At 41.0% G+C, this 19,438-nt stretch overlaps 1 protein-coding gene across 3 annotated transcripts in view; it reads left to right on the forward strand.

Moving 5' to 3' along the window:
* aopep (aminopeptidase O (putative)) overlaps positions 1–19,438 on the forward strand; it is a 107,195-nt gene that overhangs the window by 4,028 nt on the left and 83,729 nt on the right. For all 3 annotated transcript variants that reach the window (XM_088993830.1, XM_088993831.1, XM_088993832.1), the window contains 3 exons: positions 891–1,107; positions 2,768–2,966; positions 4,527–4,651. In XM_088993830.1, coding sequence (XP_088849956.1) covers positions 891–1,107; positions 2,768–2,966; positions 4,527–4,651 — 541 coding nt within the window. The remainder of the gene's footprint in view (positions 1–890; positions 1,108–2,767; positions 2,967–4,526; positions 4,652–19,438) is intronic.

The raw sequence follows: 19,438 nt of genomic DNA on the forward strand, positions 1-19,438 counted from the left end.
GAAATCAAATCATGATGCTGGCTAAAATCTGAACCAAAATGTCAAAAAGTCCCATGTAAACCAAGATAACAGTCATGATTTTTTACTTTAAATTTGAAAACTAGTTATTCGGTTTCAGAAAGTTCCATCCCCAGTTTGTGACGTCACACCAAGACGCCTTGCCTTGCTCTAGAATCAAAACAATGGCTTCAGATTCGGAGAAGATGCTTTCTGGTTACTCATCCAGTTATGAATATGATTTAAATAGTTCTGAAGAGGAAAGCATACATTTTTGCAATTGATTAAAGAAGTCATTCCGTCTCATTTTGAGGCACCTGGACTGAAATGTAGCACCGAAGAAAATGCACAATATGGCGCCCAAGCTCCGTTGGAAATGGGCTGATTTCTCTGCTGGGAATTTGTGTCAACTAGTATCAAATAGTAGTCTTGGTGCAACAACGTAACGGTCTTAAAACGTAAAATATAGCTATATGCGGAGGAATTTTTGTAAAATACGCTCAGTAGAAGTCATTTGAAGCGATTTTACAAATTATGGACACAACTGTCCTTTAAACTGTATAATGTGGCCTGCGCTAAAATAATGAGTTTGTCATGTCACGTCTGAGAAAATTAAGTGACTTTTTTACTTGTCGCTGACATGTTTGTTACACGAATTGAAAAGCTTTTTCCTGAATTTTGATCAATATTTTTGCGACTAAGCTATTTTTTAAATTATAATCTTGTACTTGGAGAGCAAGTCTTTTTTTTTGTGTTGCGTCGTATGAAATGGTTGACCACTCCTGTTGAAAACAGCAGTGGGAAGGAAATAATAAAAACGCCCTTGTAGCCTTGATTTCATGGAAACGCAACACGTAGGACATTTTACAAGCCTTTGTCTATGGTCTCCGCAGGCTTGTTGCTGTGGAATTACTACGTCACAATGCCCATGCCGGCCTCCACCTTCACCTTGGCAGTGGGCCGCTGGCAACACGTCCCTGCTCAACTCTTTCCTGCGAGTGAAATAGGGCAGAGAGAAAAGTGGGAGGATTTGGGGGAGTTTGCCCCCGTGTCCTCAATCGGAGGTTCAAGCAGTGAAGTAGTAAAAGCCTCCAAGCTCCACACTGGCAGGTAGCGTATGTATGTATTTATTTATTTATTTATTTATTTATTTATCATTTATCTATTTATATATTTATTTGTCATTTATTTATTTATTTATTTATTTATTTGTGTATTTATTTTTATGTTTTCATTTATTCATTTCTGTATGTATGTATTTATTTATTACTTCTTTAATTTATGATTTCTTTATGTGTGTATTTATTTGTTTATTTGCTCATGTATTCATTTATTTTTTCTTCTATTTATTTATTCTTTCATGCATTTCATTAACTATTTATTTATTTATTTATTTATTTATTTATTTATTTATTTCAAGTGTTACTTCATGTGTTTATCTTTATTTATTTATTTATTCTTTCAATTATTTATTTCTTTATTGCATCATGTATTTATTTATTTATTTCATGTGTTCATTTCTGTGTTTATTATTTCATTTATGTATTCATTAATTTTTTTGGTTGTATTTCTTCATTTATTTATTATTCCTTTTTTATGTATTTATTGATGTGTTTATTTATTTTTATTTATTCATCTCTTCATTATGATTTATTATTTATATTTATTTATGTATTTATTTATTTATTTATTTATTTATTCTTTCATTATTTTATTTATTGCATTTATGTTTTATGTATGTTTTTTATATCTTCATTTATTTATTATTCTTTTTTATGTATTTATTTATTAGTTTATTTTTTTATTTGTTCATGTATTTATTTATTTATTTATTTATTTATTTATTTGTTTTATTGGTTCATTTCTGTATTTAATTATTTATGCATTTATTTGCATTTATTCCTTCATGTATTTAGTTATTCTTTCATTTCTTTATTTATGCCTTCATTTCTTTATGTATTTATTATGTGTTCATTTGTTCATTTATGTATGTATTTATTTGTTTGTTTTGTGAAGGGGTGGTGTTTGCTTTTCATTTTCCTCCTCCTTTCTTGGTGTGACTAACCCACGTCTGGCCTCTTCACATTCCATGACAAACTTTTTCCTTTTCATCTCTCCCAAACGTGGTGAGGTTTAGGGCCTAGCGGCTCTCACTCAGGCGTTTTATGACAAATACATCAAAGCATTGAAATTTCCATCCTCAAAATTCGGTGCCCAGATGAAATTATCTTTGGAGTGCAAACAAGTCAAGCAGACGCACATTTTTGTATTTTATTTTATGGAGAGAGGATACATTGAGCGACTGAGCGGCAGGGCCCATGTTGGACCGAGGTCCCCACTCCTCAGCCCTGCAGCGTGTGCCAGTGATTTCCAGTAAGCCTCGTCCTCCCGCCCTGGTTTTCCTCTCGCGGTAGTCCAGCCGTAGCCCGCCGCCGGCCTCAGGAATCTCCCACTATAAGGCAGGCCTTTATTTTCAGTGAATGGTTGGAAGGAAACTTGGACGCGGCTGGAAAAGCCTTGGATACGCAGTCAGCACTGGTTGTAGGAGAGAAAGAATACGATCGCATGGCGACACCTTGATATTTTTAGGAGCGGTTTTGTATATCGTCCATATTTCCACGGCTTTCGTTCCCACGCTTAGAACAAAGACACAGCACACATGGAATGAGTATTATACCTCACGCACACTCTGTGCTCGCTCAATGGGAAAACCTATTAAAAACGCCTTTTATTAACCTTGGATTCAATTATCTTCTCAATGCGTTCCAAGGGAAGAGACGACCGCCTGCTTGGGTTCGTCCTCGCCACATCAGAGTGTTTCTGTGTCCGACCATTCAGCCATGTTGGATGACGGCTTCCCTTGTTCCCATGGCGACTACCCTTGCCGCTTCATGGAGCGCGACGTGAAGTCACAGCGTGTGATCCCGCATCGCGTGTTTGCGCCCGTTGGCCTGATGGAGAAGGCGCAGGTTGGGACCTTGAGATCATATGAAAACACTTCCTTGGCCCAAAATTGCAGTTACGGTCGCTGCTTTGTTGATTGCTTGATTTATTTATTATATGTATGTGAGCAATTTTTTTTTACATGGGTCCTAAGAAAGTGAATGCTGAAAAGATACAGATTTTCTATTCTGCCCTCCTGGCGCATGACATGAGAGTTTGGCATACAGATTGTCAAAAAGAAGTCCAGTGCGCTTGGTTTTAGCTATTTTTTGCCTTATCTCCTGTGATACTAAACAAAACAAATCACACAAATCCGTTTTTAATTAAACCAAACCACATAACTTTGTTTTTTTTGACAATGGTATGTTAGCATGATGCTAACGCAGTGGCGGGCCGTGGATTTCATCGCTAGGTCTTCAGTAGTGCTACGTCAGAATCAATCCAGACTGAAAAAAGTGTTGCTACACTATTAGCTATCTGTTTGCTAGCTATTAGCTATCTATTCGCTAGCTATTAGCTAGCTATTCGCTGCGTATTAGCTATATATTTGCTAGCTATTAGCTCACTATTCACAAGGTATTAGCTATCTATCCGCTAGCTATTAGCTATCTATTTGCTAGCCATTAGCTATATTTTTGCTAGCTATTAGCTATCTATTTGCTAGCTACCTTGCTATCTATTTGAGCCAGGAAATAACAGACTGACCTTTCTTCACGATGTCTGTTTTTTCTTGAAAAGTCCATCTTGAAAATGGCTTTGACAGTAAATCTCCAACCTAATTCATTTCTTCTCCTTCACAGCCAATCATAGTTTGCGAAAACTCTGACGTTGACCAGCGCCTTCAAGAAGGCGTTGATACCCCTTTTGGGTTGCCAACTCGAAATCTGTTTGGTTATAGCAACAGTTTGATCGACACATTTGATCCGGTAGGGCTCGCAAAACTGATTGTGAAGGCGTGCAGGTAGATTTCTGACCCTGCTAACAAACCATGGCTGAAATGTGATTGGTTAAATGCCTAAATACGAAAATACAGATTTTGAAGCGGCGCAACAGGGAAAAAAAGTAACAAAAGGATGCTGAAAGGCAATTTGGAATTATTTAAGAAGAATTCATGGATAACATATAATTCACATCAGTCCGTGATTCTGATATTTTTAGGCCAACAGAGAAGGCTTTGCAGGCCTTGACGGTCCGCCACGGTGCTAACATAATGTGAAACGCCATCGGAAAAAAACGAACCGAAGTAGCAATAATTGCAGAAGTTATGAATCTTTAAGCCCCCAATATTAAAACAGGACAGATGTTAACTATATTTTTTAGGTTTATTTTTTGTATGTAGACATTTTTTGGCATGGAAAAACAAAGTTCAAACTTTATTGTTTACATTTTTGACTTATACATAGTTTAGATTTTTCCATTAAACATGTATTTTTTCCCTTTTTTCTTTATTTCTTTCTTTCTTTTTTAAATAAATGTAAATATTTTTACATTGTTTGCTTCCTCGAAAATCTCTTGAAGTATTGCTACTCAGACTAACATCTGTATTTTTGCTGTACTAAAGATACTTGTTGATGTTCTCATCGCAGAGCAGAATCCTCACCCTGTTGCCACGATGTTTAGCCGCAGCCCAAGCACTTCTGGGGGTTCATCCTTTCCCCCGCCTTGATGTTCTCATCGTGCCAGCAGGGTTTTCCAGTCTGGGCATGGCCAGGTACCAACACACACGTGCACAAACACGGCGGCGTGAGGAGATGATTAGTTACAGTCTGGTGGAATCGTGCCGTGGTTGTGGTCAATAGCAAATATAGACTGACTCTGTTTATTTAAAAAAATCGTTGTCGTTTAGTTGCCAGGCATTAGTCAAGCAGGACTTGTAAATTCTCAGATGATATGTTTTGAGGTGTTTTCGACCCTTTTTTATTTAGTATTTTTTTTGAAGACACGAGCTATAATTTTCAAATAGCAACGAAAACATTGAGCTTGGCTGCCACACCGTTGATGCATTAATCTGCTGCCTGGGCTTCACTTCACTTGTTTTTGGAATGTGATTCATGGCGTGCTTCGCATGTAACACCCCTCCCCCCTCCCCTCATGTCTTCTTTTAGAGGTCCTTCCTGAATTGTAGGGTCCAAGGGCAACTCCCCATTAGTTATCTTCTCTTATAAAACGTGGTCTTCACCGCCCTCTTTAAAAACTAGACCTGTGTTTTCCTCATCTTCCCCAAACACAGCACATCTGCGAAAGGCTCGCCTCTCCAAACTCATTTCTGCGGTAATTTTTCCTCAATCCCCTTGCCCCCACTCTCCACTCCTAAAGCCGTGGTTCAGGTGGTCTCCTCTCTACTTGCCAGATTTGTGTTGATGTTTTTGTGTACTGTGTAAACATAGGTCAGCCTGTTGATGTGCTGGGGCAGAGACGTAGCAAGGTCCTTCGCAAACTCAGTAAATCTGCTTTCATGCGTATGCCTTCACCATACCATACCATACCATACCATACCATACCATACCATACCATACCATGTCCTCTTTATACATTTTGTTTCTTAAAAATCTCTTTTTTTGTTATTTTTATTTGTTTTTTTTTATATGGAAACATAATACTTAGACTTTTTCCCCCTGATTTTCTTCAAAAGATGACCCTGCGCCGTATACGCAGGTGCATCTTAGATGTGAAGTAATATTGAGGCACAACGGGCCTGGCAACCACGGTTAGCAGACACCAACTCCATTTTCCCCTGTAGAAGAAGTAGTCTGTAACCTCAGCCTCTTCTGTCGTGCCTTATAATGTGATGTGCCTTATATTTGGAAGAATGTTATATATTTATATACAGTAAAGTCTCGTTATATCGATATCGGATATATCGATAGTCCCGGTTATATCGATACTATTTCTATGCACGCATGGAGAAAATTACATACAAACAGGGTCGGATATATCGATAGTCCCGGTTATATCGATATTTTTTCGGACTCCCTTCAATATCGATATAACGAGACTTTACTGTATTATATTTTTAATTATAAATAAAAATATTTTTTTTTCATTCATTGGGTGTGCACCTTATACCCCGGTGCCCCTTATACACCAGAAAATATGATATTTCTTCATTAATTCACTTACTTAAATCTTATTATTCACAGTGGTTGAAATATTTTTACAATTGCATTGCATAAACCACAGGTGTCAAAGTCAAGGTCCGCGGGCCAAATCCGGCCCGCCACATCATTTTTTTCGGCCCGCGAAAGCAAATCAAACTTGTTAAATTCCATGATGATTGCTAAAATCTGAGCCAAAATTTCATATTTTTGGATGTCAACCACAATAAAAGTCATTATTCTTGACTTCAGATTTGAAAACGAGTTATTCATTAATTTGCTGTGTGCTCTATATGTAATATTTGAAGGGATTTAAACATTCTAATGGGTTCCTCAAATTCATAACGGCCCTCGAGAGGAAACCATAACTACAATGTGGCCCGCGGCAAAAAATGACTTTGACACCCCTGTCATATATCCTTGATGGTTGAGGCTAAATGAAGCTAAAATTGAAGCGGAAATGATGCCTGTTAACGATCTGCCCAGTGACCATGTTGACAAAGAAAAGTAATTTGGGCCTTTCGGTCTATGTCTGTAATTTTATTCCCTTGCAAGACTGGATGTGAGCTCATTGCCGCAAATGTCTGCTCAGTGCGTCATGGCCCCAGATTAGCTTCACTCGCAAATATTTGGAGAGCATTGGGGTCGTCGCAGGGTCTACTTCTCAGCTTTGCACGATCATAATAGCAAATGTTCCCCTGAAATACTCTTTGATCCACATTTTATAATTTATGAGATTATTTCTCTGTGTTGCATATATTATTATCTCTTTTTTTTTGAATGGATTTTGCCTGATGTTTTCAGTTCCTCAAGACGAAAACCGCCTTTGCTGCAAATAGTGTCCTCCGTCTCTTGTTCAGAAAAAATAAGCATCCCACCCCAAATAAGTTCCTCTGGGGAAAAAAAATTGTGGTCATACTTCAGTCGGCAGACAGTTTTGTGAGAGAGGTATTTCACTCTTGAACCCTATTGAACTCTTATGCAAACTAAAACAGCAACACCTACTGTCCTTTTGCATTCCCGTCACCCCCACGTGCTCCCTCTGCAGTGTGTCTCGTGGTTAGCACATCTGTCTCCCGGTTCTGAGGCTTAAGGGGGGTTGAATCGTTGCCTTCCTGTGTTGAGTTTGAACACATTGCCTGCGTTTGTGTGGGTTTTCTCCAGGTACTTTGACTCCCTCCCACATTCAATAAACATGAACTGGACGTTAAATCAAAATCGACATATGTACTAACCACTTCTTGCCATCCCAAGAGTGATTTTATAACCTGTGCATGAATATTTTTCAAATGAGCATAACAACCACTTTGTACTAAAAAAAAGTTTCCTTGCCATTAACTCATTCACTGCCTGACATGCAAACGTGTGGCCATTGCAGTGCCAGGGTTTTTGTCATTTTCACTCGGCCCGCAGAATATTGAGTTTTAGGACAACATAAACATTCAATTCAGCCTAAGAAAGCTTTGACTTTCTTCTTACATCAGAAAGAAATGAGTTAATTCCTAAATGATATGGGTCTGGAGTTATATGAGCTTGAAATGAGGGTGATTGTCCAAAATACTATGCAATACATACGTATATAGCATTTTAACAACAGCTGAAGCAGGAACAAAGCGCTAACATGGAAAATGCCTTTCCAGCAGCACCTGCATTTTGTTTTTCTACTTCATTCTTTCCTTTCCTCTTCCTTTCCTCTTCCTTTCACACACTTTGCTGCTGTATAACTTCTGGGTAGAGTGAACGCTGGCGCAAATGGCTGCCGCTGCTCACCCGCACAAAAAATGAAATCTTATCCCGTGACTGTAAAATGTCCTTGAGAGTTTTGAAAGGCGCTTAGAAATTAAATGTATTATTATTGTTATTATTATTATTATTATTATTATTATTATTATTATTATTATTATTATTATTATTATTATTATTATTATTATTGTTGTTGTTGTTGTTGTTGTTAAAATAGGGAAATGACGTTCCCTTGCGGGAGGGGAAAGACATTGCCAGAGGCCATGGCCAGCGCTTCATCAGCGCCCAAACACAAAAACAATTTTTGGATTGTCGCTCTACGTCATCTTTTCAATTCCCGAATGAATTCATGAATGGCAGTGAATGAGTTAAAATCCTTGCTCGTAATAGGTGCTTGATTTTTTTCTGCAGCGGCCTAAATAAACATCGCTTTCCACTAATGAGGAAATACGGTACTTCCTGCCCTGCTAAAACTTAACTCACAACAGAGGAAGAAGATTTAAGGAGTCCGCCAAGCTGCAGAAAGCCCCTCCGTTGACTCCTTGTAAAACTCTCATCTCACTTGAATCCTCCCTTCGTCCCAGGTGGTTTGGGTCTCAAGTTGCCCACGCACGTCACGGCGGGGGAGTTGTGCCTTCAGAAGGTTGGGAGGTCAACCAAAATGGAAGATTGAGATGATGATATGACGCCGAGGCGGTGTTCACAACAGGCCGGTGGACCCCCGGGATGTGGGAGAGGATGTGCGGATTATTCCCAGCAACAAAAGCCATTTGCCTCTGGAAGGACTTCAGAGACGGGCGCTATTTAATCTCGAAATTGGGAGGCATGTGAGAACGGCTTGGGAGCGAGCCAAGTGGCGATTTTGTGCACTGGCCCGGCGGAAACAGCAGGAGCCGAGGGCCCTGTGGCAGGCAGGCATGAAGTCGTTCGTTGTGGTGTGATCCAGGGGGAAAGCGGGAGGCGGAGGATTCGCGGCGGTGTGAAGTTTTTATACCCAGATACACAGATGAATAAATTAAGTAAGGGCAGTTTTGCATTCTGAGACGGCAACAAACACCGTGTCGTCTACACACACGCACACACACCATTCTGTGTGAACAGGGCTTACGACAATATAGGCATGACGCCAGTCAGCACTTTAAGGAATTTACCAATTTTACTTGCTTTTATGTAACGATGAGAAGCGTTCACTCTTTTTTTCCTGTCCCAGTATAAGCCCCATGTTTGTGGGGCTGCAGAAATTCTTTCAATGTTTTTCTTTAAGAAAGACAAATTGACCCCGGAAAAGGGAGCGCAAATGCAGAGATGGCTTATGGAGAAAGGGGAACGCTTAAAGGACAACCGACATTACTTTTTTGTTTCTTAACTGACATCAGAAAAACGTTTTATAGCATCTAAAATATCCAAAACACGCAGTATGATATTTTTAGTCAAATGCAAAACACCAACAAAAATGACTTAGTGTCCAATATCTGCAAAAAAAAATGAACCCGGAAGTTGCCAGTTTCAGAAGGTCCCGCCCCTTTTGTTCGTGATGTCACCCCAAGACGTCTTGCCATGCTGGAGAATCAAAACAATGGCTTCAGATTCGGAGAATATGCTTTCTTGTTATTCATCCAGTTATGAATATGATTCAAATAGTTCTGAAGAAGAAAGCATACATGTTTGCAATCGATTAAAGAATTTATTCTGTGTCATTTTGAGGCATCAGGGGTGGGAAATGTCGCATCCAAAAAAGAGGCAGAAAATGCCGACAAAGCTCCGTGTAGGCTGATTAATTCCTTACATGGAGCTTTGTCGCCCTCTTCTGCCTCTTTTTTGGTGCTACACGAAGTTTTCAAACCAGCCAAGTACAGCCAAATGCATTGACGTGATGGAAGGACTGCTACAATGTGTCCTTTCGGTCAGGGGCGTTCCTTCAGTGAAGTAGGGTGAATATTCAGCGCGAGTCTTAAAACGTAAATTATAGCTATATGCGGTGGAATCTTTGTAAAATACGCTCAGTAGAAGTCATTTGAAGCCATTTTACAAATTATGGACACAACTTGTCCAGAGACGTTGATTGTCCTTTAAGAAGCAGTCAAATGAGGAAGCCAAGTCAAACAATTTCTGTATAGTAAAATGTTCTATGCAGCCCAATCCATCGAAACAAACCATTTTGATTAATATCGCATTAGAGGAATTGTGAATGAAGCCGCAAAATTCATTTTTAAACATTAAAGAAGATGTTTTGCCAAAATGCGTTTATAGATAATTGCAGTGTAGGTTTGACTGTGCCGTTTGCCGACGTGGTTTCGTTTTGCTGGTGAGAGTCTCATCCAAAATTCACGCAAAATGATCGATTTGAGGCTAACTCCGATTTAAAGCCTATATACTGTATTTTCCGCTGTATAAGGGGCACCTAAAAGCATTCAATTATTTGAAAAACTGACCATGCGCCTTATAATCCTCCGGTGCGCTTTATATGTGGAAAAAGTTGGAAAATACACCATTCATTGGGGGTGCGCCTTGTACTCTGGTTCGCTTTATACACCGGAAAATATAGTATGTCATTCATTGAAGGTGCGCTTTATAATCGGATGTGCTTTATTCGTGGAAAAAGTTTAAACATATATAATTAATTGAATATGTGTTTTATTACCTGGTTTGCCTTATATGTGGAAAAAGTGTTCACATTTATCATTCATTGGTGGTGCATTTCATAATCCAGTGTGCCTAATATGTGGAAAAAGTGTTCAAATATATCATTCATTGAAAGTGCATTTTATAATCAGTGTGCCTCATATGTGGACAATGTTTTCAAATAACTCATTCATTGAAGGTGCGTTTTATAATCCAGTGCACCTCATATGTGGACAATGTTTTCAAATACATGTAATTTATTCATTGAAGGTGCATTTTATAATCTGATGTGCCTTATATGTGGAAAATGTTTTAAAATATAATATCCATTGATGGTGCATTTTATAATGCGGTGCGCCATATATGTGGAAAAAGTTTTAAAATATATCATCCATTGAATGTGTGCCTTATAGTCCGGAAAAGATGGCAATTATTTTGATCTCTAACACGTTCAGTTCTGTGCTCACATATCATACTCCTTGGCCCATATTTTTTAGAACAACCTATACACCAAATGGTCATTATAATATCCAGTATGATGTTTAAATATGATTCACACTGGAGTGACCAGATCGAGTTAATACAAAGCACAAATCTCCCCGTTGCATCTCTACGTCATTTACTTCTGACTGGGAGTGACAGGAAGTGCACTGCGTTTCCTCTGGCCACTTTGAAGCTCCAGTCTGTGCACTTGTTGAACCCATCCGATATGACCGTGGCATGCCAGAGAGGGTGGTAATCCCCACCCCAGCGGAACCTTTTGTTGAAAAATGACATAGGTGTTGAAATGGCCGTTTTCTCGTCGCATGGGTGATGAGGGTGTTATGCTTCGCTGCTGACACATGGATTCCTGTGCTTGTCTTGGTTATGAATGCATCCATTGTTCACATTGTGGGCACGATATGTGTTCCGGGATGATGTCACACAAACACACATATGTCATTGTCACCTTGTTTGCAAACAGGCGAACGGGTGATGAACTTTGATAGTGGACTTTGATAAGCGTGCGTGCGTGTGTGTCTTGATAAGTCTCATTGGAAAAAGAACGCTTTTAGACAACATTGGATGTATTCCTAATCCTCTTTTTTATTGATTCCGTCTAGGCCTTTCAGCGGATAGGTGGCTGTCTGAACAAAATTGGGTTTAAAAAAAACGGATCATGGTTATTGTACTTGCACTGCAGAGGCAATATAGCTGTCAAAATCAGGAAGTGATGTCATAGGCTATACCTCTTGACCTTACTAAGTGGCACCAGAGGATTTTAAGCCTGACTTCAGTTGACTGCATCCCATGTTTATGATCCAAAAGGAAGCAATGTTGCTCCCATTTGAGCAGGAAGTTATTCGCCGAGCTGCCACGAGGCTCTTTAGGCAATGATACAGTTTTAAACTTTTATTGGACCGAGCCCATGATTTCATGATTTTGTGGTCATCCAGTAATTATATGCAGCTACTCGTTTATCTTAAGTGAACATTTAGATCAACTACAAGCCAGCACACATTTTTTTTCTAGATCACACGTTGCCATTTGGGTCGTCGACTTTCTAGTGAGATTAAAGCACAGATATTCGTGTAAGACATCACTGGTGTTTATCTAGCTCATTCCCTGCTATTCCCGAATGTATTCAGGAATTGATAAGTGTGACGTGGGGCGACAGTTTTTTTTTTTCCCGGGGGGTGCCGATAAAGCACTGGTCAGACCTCTGGCGATGTTTTTCCCTTACACAAGGGGGCAGAATTTGCTTTTTGTCTATGTTCGCGCTTTGTTACAGCTTTAGCTATTGTTAAAGCGCTATATAAATCAATATTGTATTGTACTGTATTGTATTTTGTACAGCCGCCCCCATTTCAAGCTCAGATAACTCCAGCCCCATATAATTTAGGAATTACCTCTTTATTACTGTTGAAACTGGGAAACTGTCATCTGGGCAACAAGACTGCAGCTACAAAAACATAATATAACATCGACAATCAGGGGCCTAACTCTGGTTTATCAGAATCAGAATCAGAATCAGAATACCTTTATTCGTCCCGCAATGGGGAAATTTGCAGTCCACAGCAGCAATTGAAGAGGGATGGGGTTGGGGTGGGAGTGAAAGGATAGAAAACAAGATATTCTAAGCATAACAAAATAAAAATGTCAACTGTATACTGTGCAAATGTAGATGTGCAAAAACCGTTCTATAAACAAGACTGTACATAGTGCAGAATCAAGAGATGCATTTAGATATATTGCAACAACCCATATTTACAAGTGTCCAGTTTTTTTTTTTTTTTTTTTTTTTTTCACATGTGATCATTGGGAATTGTGAAGCCTGACAGCAGTCGGTAGGAACGAGCGGCGGTACCTCTCCTTCTTGCAGCGCGGGTGTAATAGTCTCTGGCTAAAGGAGCTACCCAGAGCTGTCAGAATGGGCAGGAGGGGGTGGGAGGGGCTGTCCGTCATAGCTTTTAGTTTAGCTAGCGTCCGTCTGTTGCCCACCTCCTCAAGAGAGTCCAGCGAGCAGCCCACGACAGAACTGGCCCGCTTGACAAAGCGCTCCAGTCTTTTTCTGTCCCGGGTGGTGATGCTGCCTGACCAGCAGACAATGCCATAGTGGATGGCTGATGCCACCACAGAGTCATAGAAAGTCTTTAGGAGTGACCCCTGAACTCCAAAAGACCTCAGTTTCCTGAGGAGGAAGAGGCGACTCTGTCCCTTTTTGATTAGGGCATCCGTGTTTGTTGTCCAGTCCAGTTTATTGTTGAGAGTAACACCCAGGTACTTGTAGGAGGTCACCCTCTCAATGTCCGAACCCTGGATGTTCAATGGTGCAGGTGACGATTGTTTCCTGCAGAAATCCACCACCAGCTCCTTGGTTTTGCCAGTGTTGATCTGGAGGTGATTCTGCTGGCACCAGTCCACAAAGTCCTTTGTCAGTCCCCTGTACTCCCTATCGTCTCCCTCTGTAATGAGGCCGAAAATAGCTGAGTCGTCAGAGAACTTCTGAAGGTGGCAGGTTGGGGTGTTGTAGTTGAAGTCCGAGGTGTAGAGGGTGAAGAGGAATGGAGCCAGGACTGTTCCCTGCGGCGCTCCGGTGCTGCAGAGAAGCCTGTCCGACTCACAGTTCTTTACCCTCACGTACTGTGGCCTGTTTGTGAGGTAGTCTGTAATCCAGGATGTGAGGTGATGGTCGACTCCGGCATGCTGCAGCTTGTCCCCCAGTAGACTGGGCTGGATGGTGTTGAAGGCACTGGAGAAATCGAAGAATGTGATCCTCACCGTGCTCCCAGCATTCTCCAGGTGCAGCAACGCCGTATGGAGGAGGTAGATGATGGCATCCTCCACACCGATGCTGGGCTGGTAGGCAAACTGCAGCGGGTCCAGCGATGAGCTTGCCAGCGGTCGCAGGTGGGCGAGGACGAGTCTCTCCAGCGTCTTCATCAGGTGAGACGTCAGCGCCACCGGTCTGTAGCTGTTGAGCTCTTTGGGGTTGGCAATCTTGGGCACTGGGACCAGGCATGACGTTTTCCACAGCTGTGGAACTCTGCCCAGCTTCAGGCTCAGGTTGAACAAGTGCTGGACAATGTCACACAGCTGGTCGGAGCAGGTCTTGAGGAGTCGGGAACTGATGTCATCCGGACCTACTGCCTTCCTCACCTTCATCCTCCTCAGTTGGTTCCTCACCTGCGCAGTTGTGACAGACAGGCAGGAACCAGGAGGCAGAGTGGCGGCTGAGGGTGTGGCAACGGTTGGGAGGGCAGATGTTGGTTGTGGAAAGCTGGTCGTGAGAGGGGGCAGAGAGGGTAAGGCCACAGTGAGAGTTGGTGCAGGTGCAGCTACAGGTGAAGTTGACGGTGGGCCGGGGGCGGCTGGCGTCTTGTCAAACCGATTGAAAAAGCGGTTGATTTCATCTGCCCAGTCCTTGTCTTTTTCGTTCAATGTCACTGGGCTTTTGTGGCCTGAGATGTTTTTCAGGCCCTTCCAGACACCAGCGACATTGCTGGCTTGCAGCTGCTCCTCCATTTTCATCCTGTAGGCCTTCTTCCCCTCTCTGATCTTCCTCCTCAGTTGGATCTGCACGGCCTTCAGTTCCTCTCTGTTGCCCGACACAAAAGCCCTTTTCTTCTCCTTCAGGAGGACTTTTATGTCGGGATTAATCCATGGTTTGTTGTTGGCAAAACACCGCACAGTCCTGGTGGGTACGGTGTTTTGTTCACAAAAGTTAATGTAGTCTGTGATGGTGTTGGTGAGTGAGTCAATGTCTTCCCCATGAATCTCAGTAAAGAGCTCCCTTGCCTCTGGAAGCCCAATTTTGAAAACTGATCCCTGGCTTGAAACCCAAGCCTCATTTTAACGAAACAAAATCCTCTGAATTTTAGTCTTTCTGCAGTAAGTAGCAAGATTATCTTTGCGTCAAATCAAAATTTTGCAAACATCTGCTTTTAATTTGGAAAGCAATGATCAATGTTTACGCACATTACCCGTTTGCCAAATAATAAACCGATTGATCAAAACAATCATCAGTTGCAGCCCTGCAAGCACCACACACAGTATCTTGGTATCTTATTTCGATTACTCCCGTGGCTACTTATCCTGCTGATGGCAACTGCCAGCAGGTGCATCACAGAAGACTCCGCCCACTAACATTCATTGGAAACTGAAACACGAAAAGAGAGAAAAAAAAACAAAACTAAAGCAGAACAGGACCAAAGCAAATTTTTTACCGTGTATGCTTTATATTAGTAGCCGCCCTGATAAGTAAAACATTCCTCACCCTGACGATTTCCTGATGTTTATTTGTCTTGCACTGTAAAGTATCTGCTTAATTTCAGTTTCTTTTATGGAATTTTGGCACTTGAGACTGAAGTAGTAAAACTGCTCCTTGTTACCTCCAATGAATGCTTATTAAAAGAGTACACGGCCTAAACCGCAAATCCTGAACCATGAATCTTGAACCGCCAATTTCGAGACGTGTATCTTGAACCATGAATTCCGAACCACGAATCCTGAGCCGAATTTTGAAACGTGAATGTTGAGATGCGAATCATAAACCGCAAATCCCGAACCGCAAATCTTGAACTGTGAATCTCAAACCGTGAATCCCAATGCGCAAATCCCAAACCCCAAATCCCGAATTCAGAACTGTGAGTCCTAAACACCAAATCTTTAACCGCAAATTCTGAACCGTGAATCCCTAACCGCAATTCTTGAACTGCGAATCCCGAACCACAAATCCCAAACCGTGATTTTTGAACTGCAAATCCCAAACCGCAAATCTTGAACCATGAATATTGAACCGCAAATTCCAGACTGCTAATGTTGAACCGTGAAACCCAAACCGTGAATCTTTAACTGCGAATACTGAACCACAAATCCCAAATCGTGAATCTTGAACTGCGAATCCCGAACCGCAAATCCCAACCCGTGATTTTTGAACTGCAAATCCCAAACCGCGAATCTTGAACCACAAATATTGAACCGCAAATTCCGAACTGCTAATCTTAAACCATGAATCCCAATCTGTGAATCCTGAACTGTAAATCCCTAACCGCAAATCTTGAACCGCAAATCTTGAACCGCAAATTTTGAACCGCAAATCTTGAACCGCAAATTTTGAACCGCAAATACTGAACCGGCAATACTTGACCGGCAAATTGGTGCTGTTGTTAAATCCAGTTTAAGGCATTTTAGGCAGCTGGCTAAAAAAACCTGTCCTTCCTAATGAGCAATTTGAGGCAGTAATTCATGCCTTCTTCACATCCCGGCTGGATTAATGTAATCCATTTGACTTTGCAGTCAGCCAATCCTTGGTTGGTCCAGAATTCTGCTGCTTGACTCTTAACTGGTACTTGTAAAAGGGAGCACACAACCACAAAACTGGCACCACTACACTGGCTCCCTACACATGCTAGAGTTCTTTTCAAGATCCTATTATTTGTTTTCAAATCTTTAAATGAGTTTACACCACCTTACCTCTCCAAGATCATCCGCCCCTACACACCTTGCCGATGCCTCCGTTCTGCTTACCAAACCTTATTAGAAGTACCAAAAACTAAACAGAGACTCAGAGGGTATCAAGCCTTTTCCGTTTCTGGTGCCTCATTCTGGAATGGCCTCCTCTTGAACATTCAGTAAGCCCCCGTCACTGCCCATCTTTAAAACCAGCCTCGAAACTCACTTGTAGTCCTTGGCATTTGAGTCAGCATGACTTAGACTTGGTCTTAGTTTTACTCCCTGGTGCTTTTTACTGTCTTTGTGACCGATTTCTTTCTTTCTTGTTGTGTATCTGATATTTGTGCCACGTACAGCACTTTGTATGCAGCGTTGGCGGTTTGAAATTGCTCTATAAATACAGTTGAATGGAGTCAAGAAAGCGAAAATAACACCCAAAACCTGCAATTCTTTGTTCCTTTGATTTATTTACTCCCCCCTATGCCCCCCTCCACACCCCACCACTTGTCCTCCTCTCTCTTCTTTATCACGTCTCAAAGGATTTCCTGCTTTTCTGCTCTCCTCTCCAGCTCAATCCATGTGGTAACTCTAGAAGTGTGCGACAGTCTGTGCTTTACAGGAGCGACTTGGGAGGTATTGTACCAGGAAAGTGTGATGTGATTTTTTTTTTTTGGAGAGGGGGATGGAGTGGGAGAGCTGAGATTCTTTTTTAGCATGGGAGGGCAAAATCTGTTAATCAAGTAGTTAAGGATGCGCTGCTTTTTTTTCCTTTCACTTTAAGTGGATGTTCTCTGTTTCTGTCGCGCCATGAAGGCACCGTGAAGGGATGAAAAGGCAACTCCGCATGCCTGCACAGGGACAGAGGATGGAGGAGTGCACACTTTAAAACGATTACAAGTAGTTAAGACTTTTTGGGAGACTTTTTATTTTTTTAAATTCCAGTAACCTTTGTTCCCACTGTCCAGGGAACGCCACTCACAAATCCAAAGTGTTGGCATGAGATCCTTTAGCCTTGATTCTCAGAATTCGACTTTGAAACCATATCACTTCCTTGAAAGCCTGACTTGCAACTTCAGTCCTGCCTTGAAGTCGTAATTGTAAAACCTAAGCCAGGCTTGAAATCTGAGACTTCATTAAGCGTTCACTTGAAACCAAAACCCTGACCGTGACTGCAGAATTAAATCCAGACTCGAAACCTTAAATGTCTATTTACGTGGGGGTAGAGCTGTGATACATTGTACGATAGACATGTTTATATCATTGGATTTACCTTACTGAGTTCGTCCTATTTTTGTTCTCTGTGCCTTATATTTCTTTTATGTAAGCCTTGGTTTTCTCCAAAAGATGACCCTGTGCCTTATACGCAGGTGCGCCTTATACTCAGATGTACCTTATATGTGAAGTCATATTGGGCCACAATTGGTCTCGCAACTACTGTCACCAGCCCCCCACTCCATTTCCCCCTAAATAAGTAGTGCGTAACCCCAACCTTTAATGTAGCGGCTTATAATGTGGTGTGCCTTTATATTTTGAAAACTTGTATATATTCATATAGGGTGATACCTCAGCTCACAAACATAATTGGTTACCAGAAAGTGTGTGTAAGACAAAAAGTATGTCTTCCAAACAGTTATTTCCCATAAGAAACTATTAAAATGAGACTAATCCGTTCCAATGTCCTCATAAAACATATTTTTTTTTACTAAATAAGCCTCAAAACTACACAAAAATATATCTTACTTTATGTATAACAAATGTGCTCTTGTATTGTAATTAAAGAAATAAACTGTACTTTATAATAAAGTCGTTTTATTTACTTTTGTGATGGTAGTTGATGGCTTGATGGAATAGAGTGGGAGGAGGAGCGAGGGAGTTACTGTTTGGAAGGTGCTTTCTCTGCGATAATACCCACACTCACACTGTCCCCTGCTAGTTGCTTTTCATTAATCCAAATCAACAAAAGTTTTTCAACCTCTTCTATTGCCTGAGCCTGTTGCTTAGACAACACAGAAACACCCTTAGCCACACACGCACCCTTAATAGCTTCCTCGTTCTTAAGGATGGTAGCAATAATCGACTTAGCGTACTAGTACTGGGACGCCAAGTCACACAAACGCACACCTCGTTCGTGTTTTCAATGAACTCCTTCTTCTGCTCAATCGTAATTTTCTTTGAAGTCTTCTTAGGCTTAGCACTAGCCTGTGGTGGGGTCTTTTTTGGTCCCATAATTGCAAAAGTACACTCGGAATGGTCCTAAATGTCACAAACCACTCAGAGAAAATGGGTGACCGACTGGAACGCTGTGAGCATGCGTCAGCTTCTCGTGGCCGCCACCGTGGCGCTGTTCGACAGTGTGGTTTGGTTTGTCCGCCGAAAACTAGTTTGTCAGCAGAGACTATATGCTCTCGAATTTATAATAATAATAATAATACATTTAATTTACAAGCGCCTTTCTGAACACTCAAGGACACTTTACAACAAAGACAACACACAAAACAGTAAAATCATGCATAAAGCAATAAATAATAAAACAGCATAATAAATTAGACCAATTTAATGTTCTTGAGGCGAAAAGTTCGTGGGCTTAAGCGTTCGTCAGCGGAGGTATAACTGAATTATATTTGGAAAACTTTTTTCATTCATTGAAGGTGCGCCATACAGTCCGGTGCGCCTTATATATGGAAAAAGTTTGAAAATACATCATTCACTGTGTGTGCGCCTTATACTCTGGTGCACCTTATACACCAGAAAATATGGTACCTTATCTGAATATTTGTGTTTTGTTTTTATTCATTTCATTCTGTTACCTTTCGCCAAATTAAAACAAATAGGGTTTTCTAGTTAAATGGGGATTAAGTAACACATTTTTTTCACAAATTCTCCTATATGAGGATATATTTTATGTTTTTGTGGGGATATAAAATTACATCTAGTGGGATATTGTTTCATCCACGTTGCTCAGCTCTACAATTGGAAGGATGTCAGACGGTACGTCTGTTAATCAAGTGCTCAGGTCTTTCCATCACCTCCGTTCTGTAGCTCCATAAACAGCACTGTGATCTTTTTCCTTCTGGCAACCATTTTTTCCTCTTTTCGCCTGTCTT

The sequence above is a fragment of the Hippocampus bargibanti genome, linkage group LG04, assembly GCF_051943395.1.
Source record: "Hippocampus bargibanti isolate YZ-2025 linkage group LG04, ASM5194339v1, whole genome shotgun sequence".
In the NCBI taxonomy this organism is placed as follows: domain Eukaryota; kingdom Metazoa; phylum Chordata; class Actinopteri; order Syngnathiformes; family Syngnathidae; genus Hippocampus; species Hippocampus bargibanti.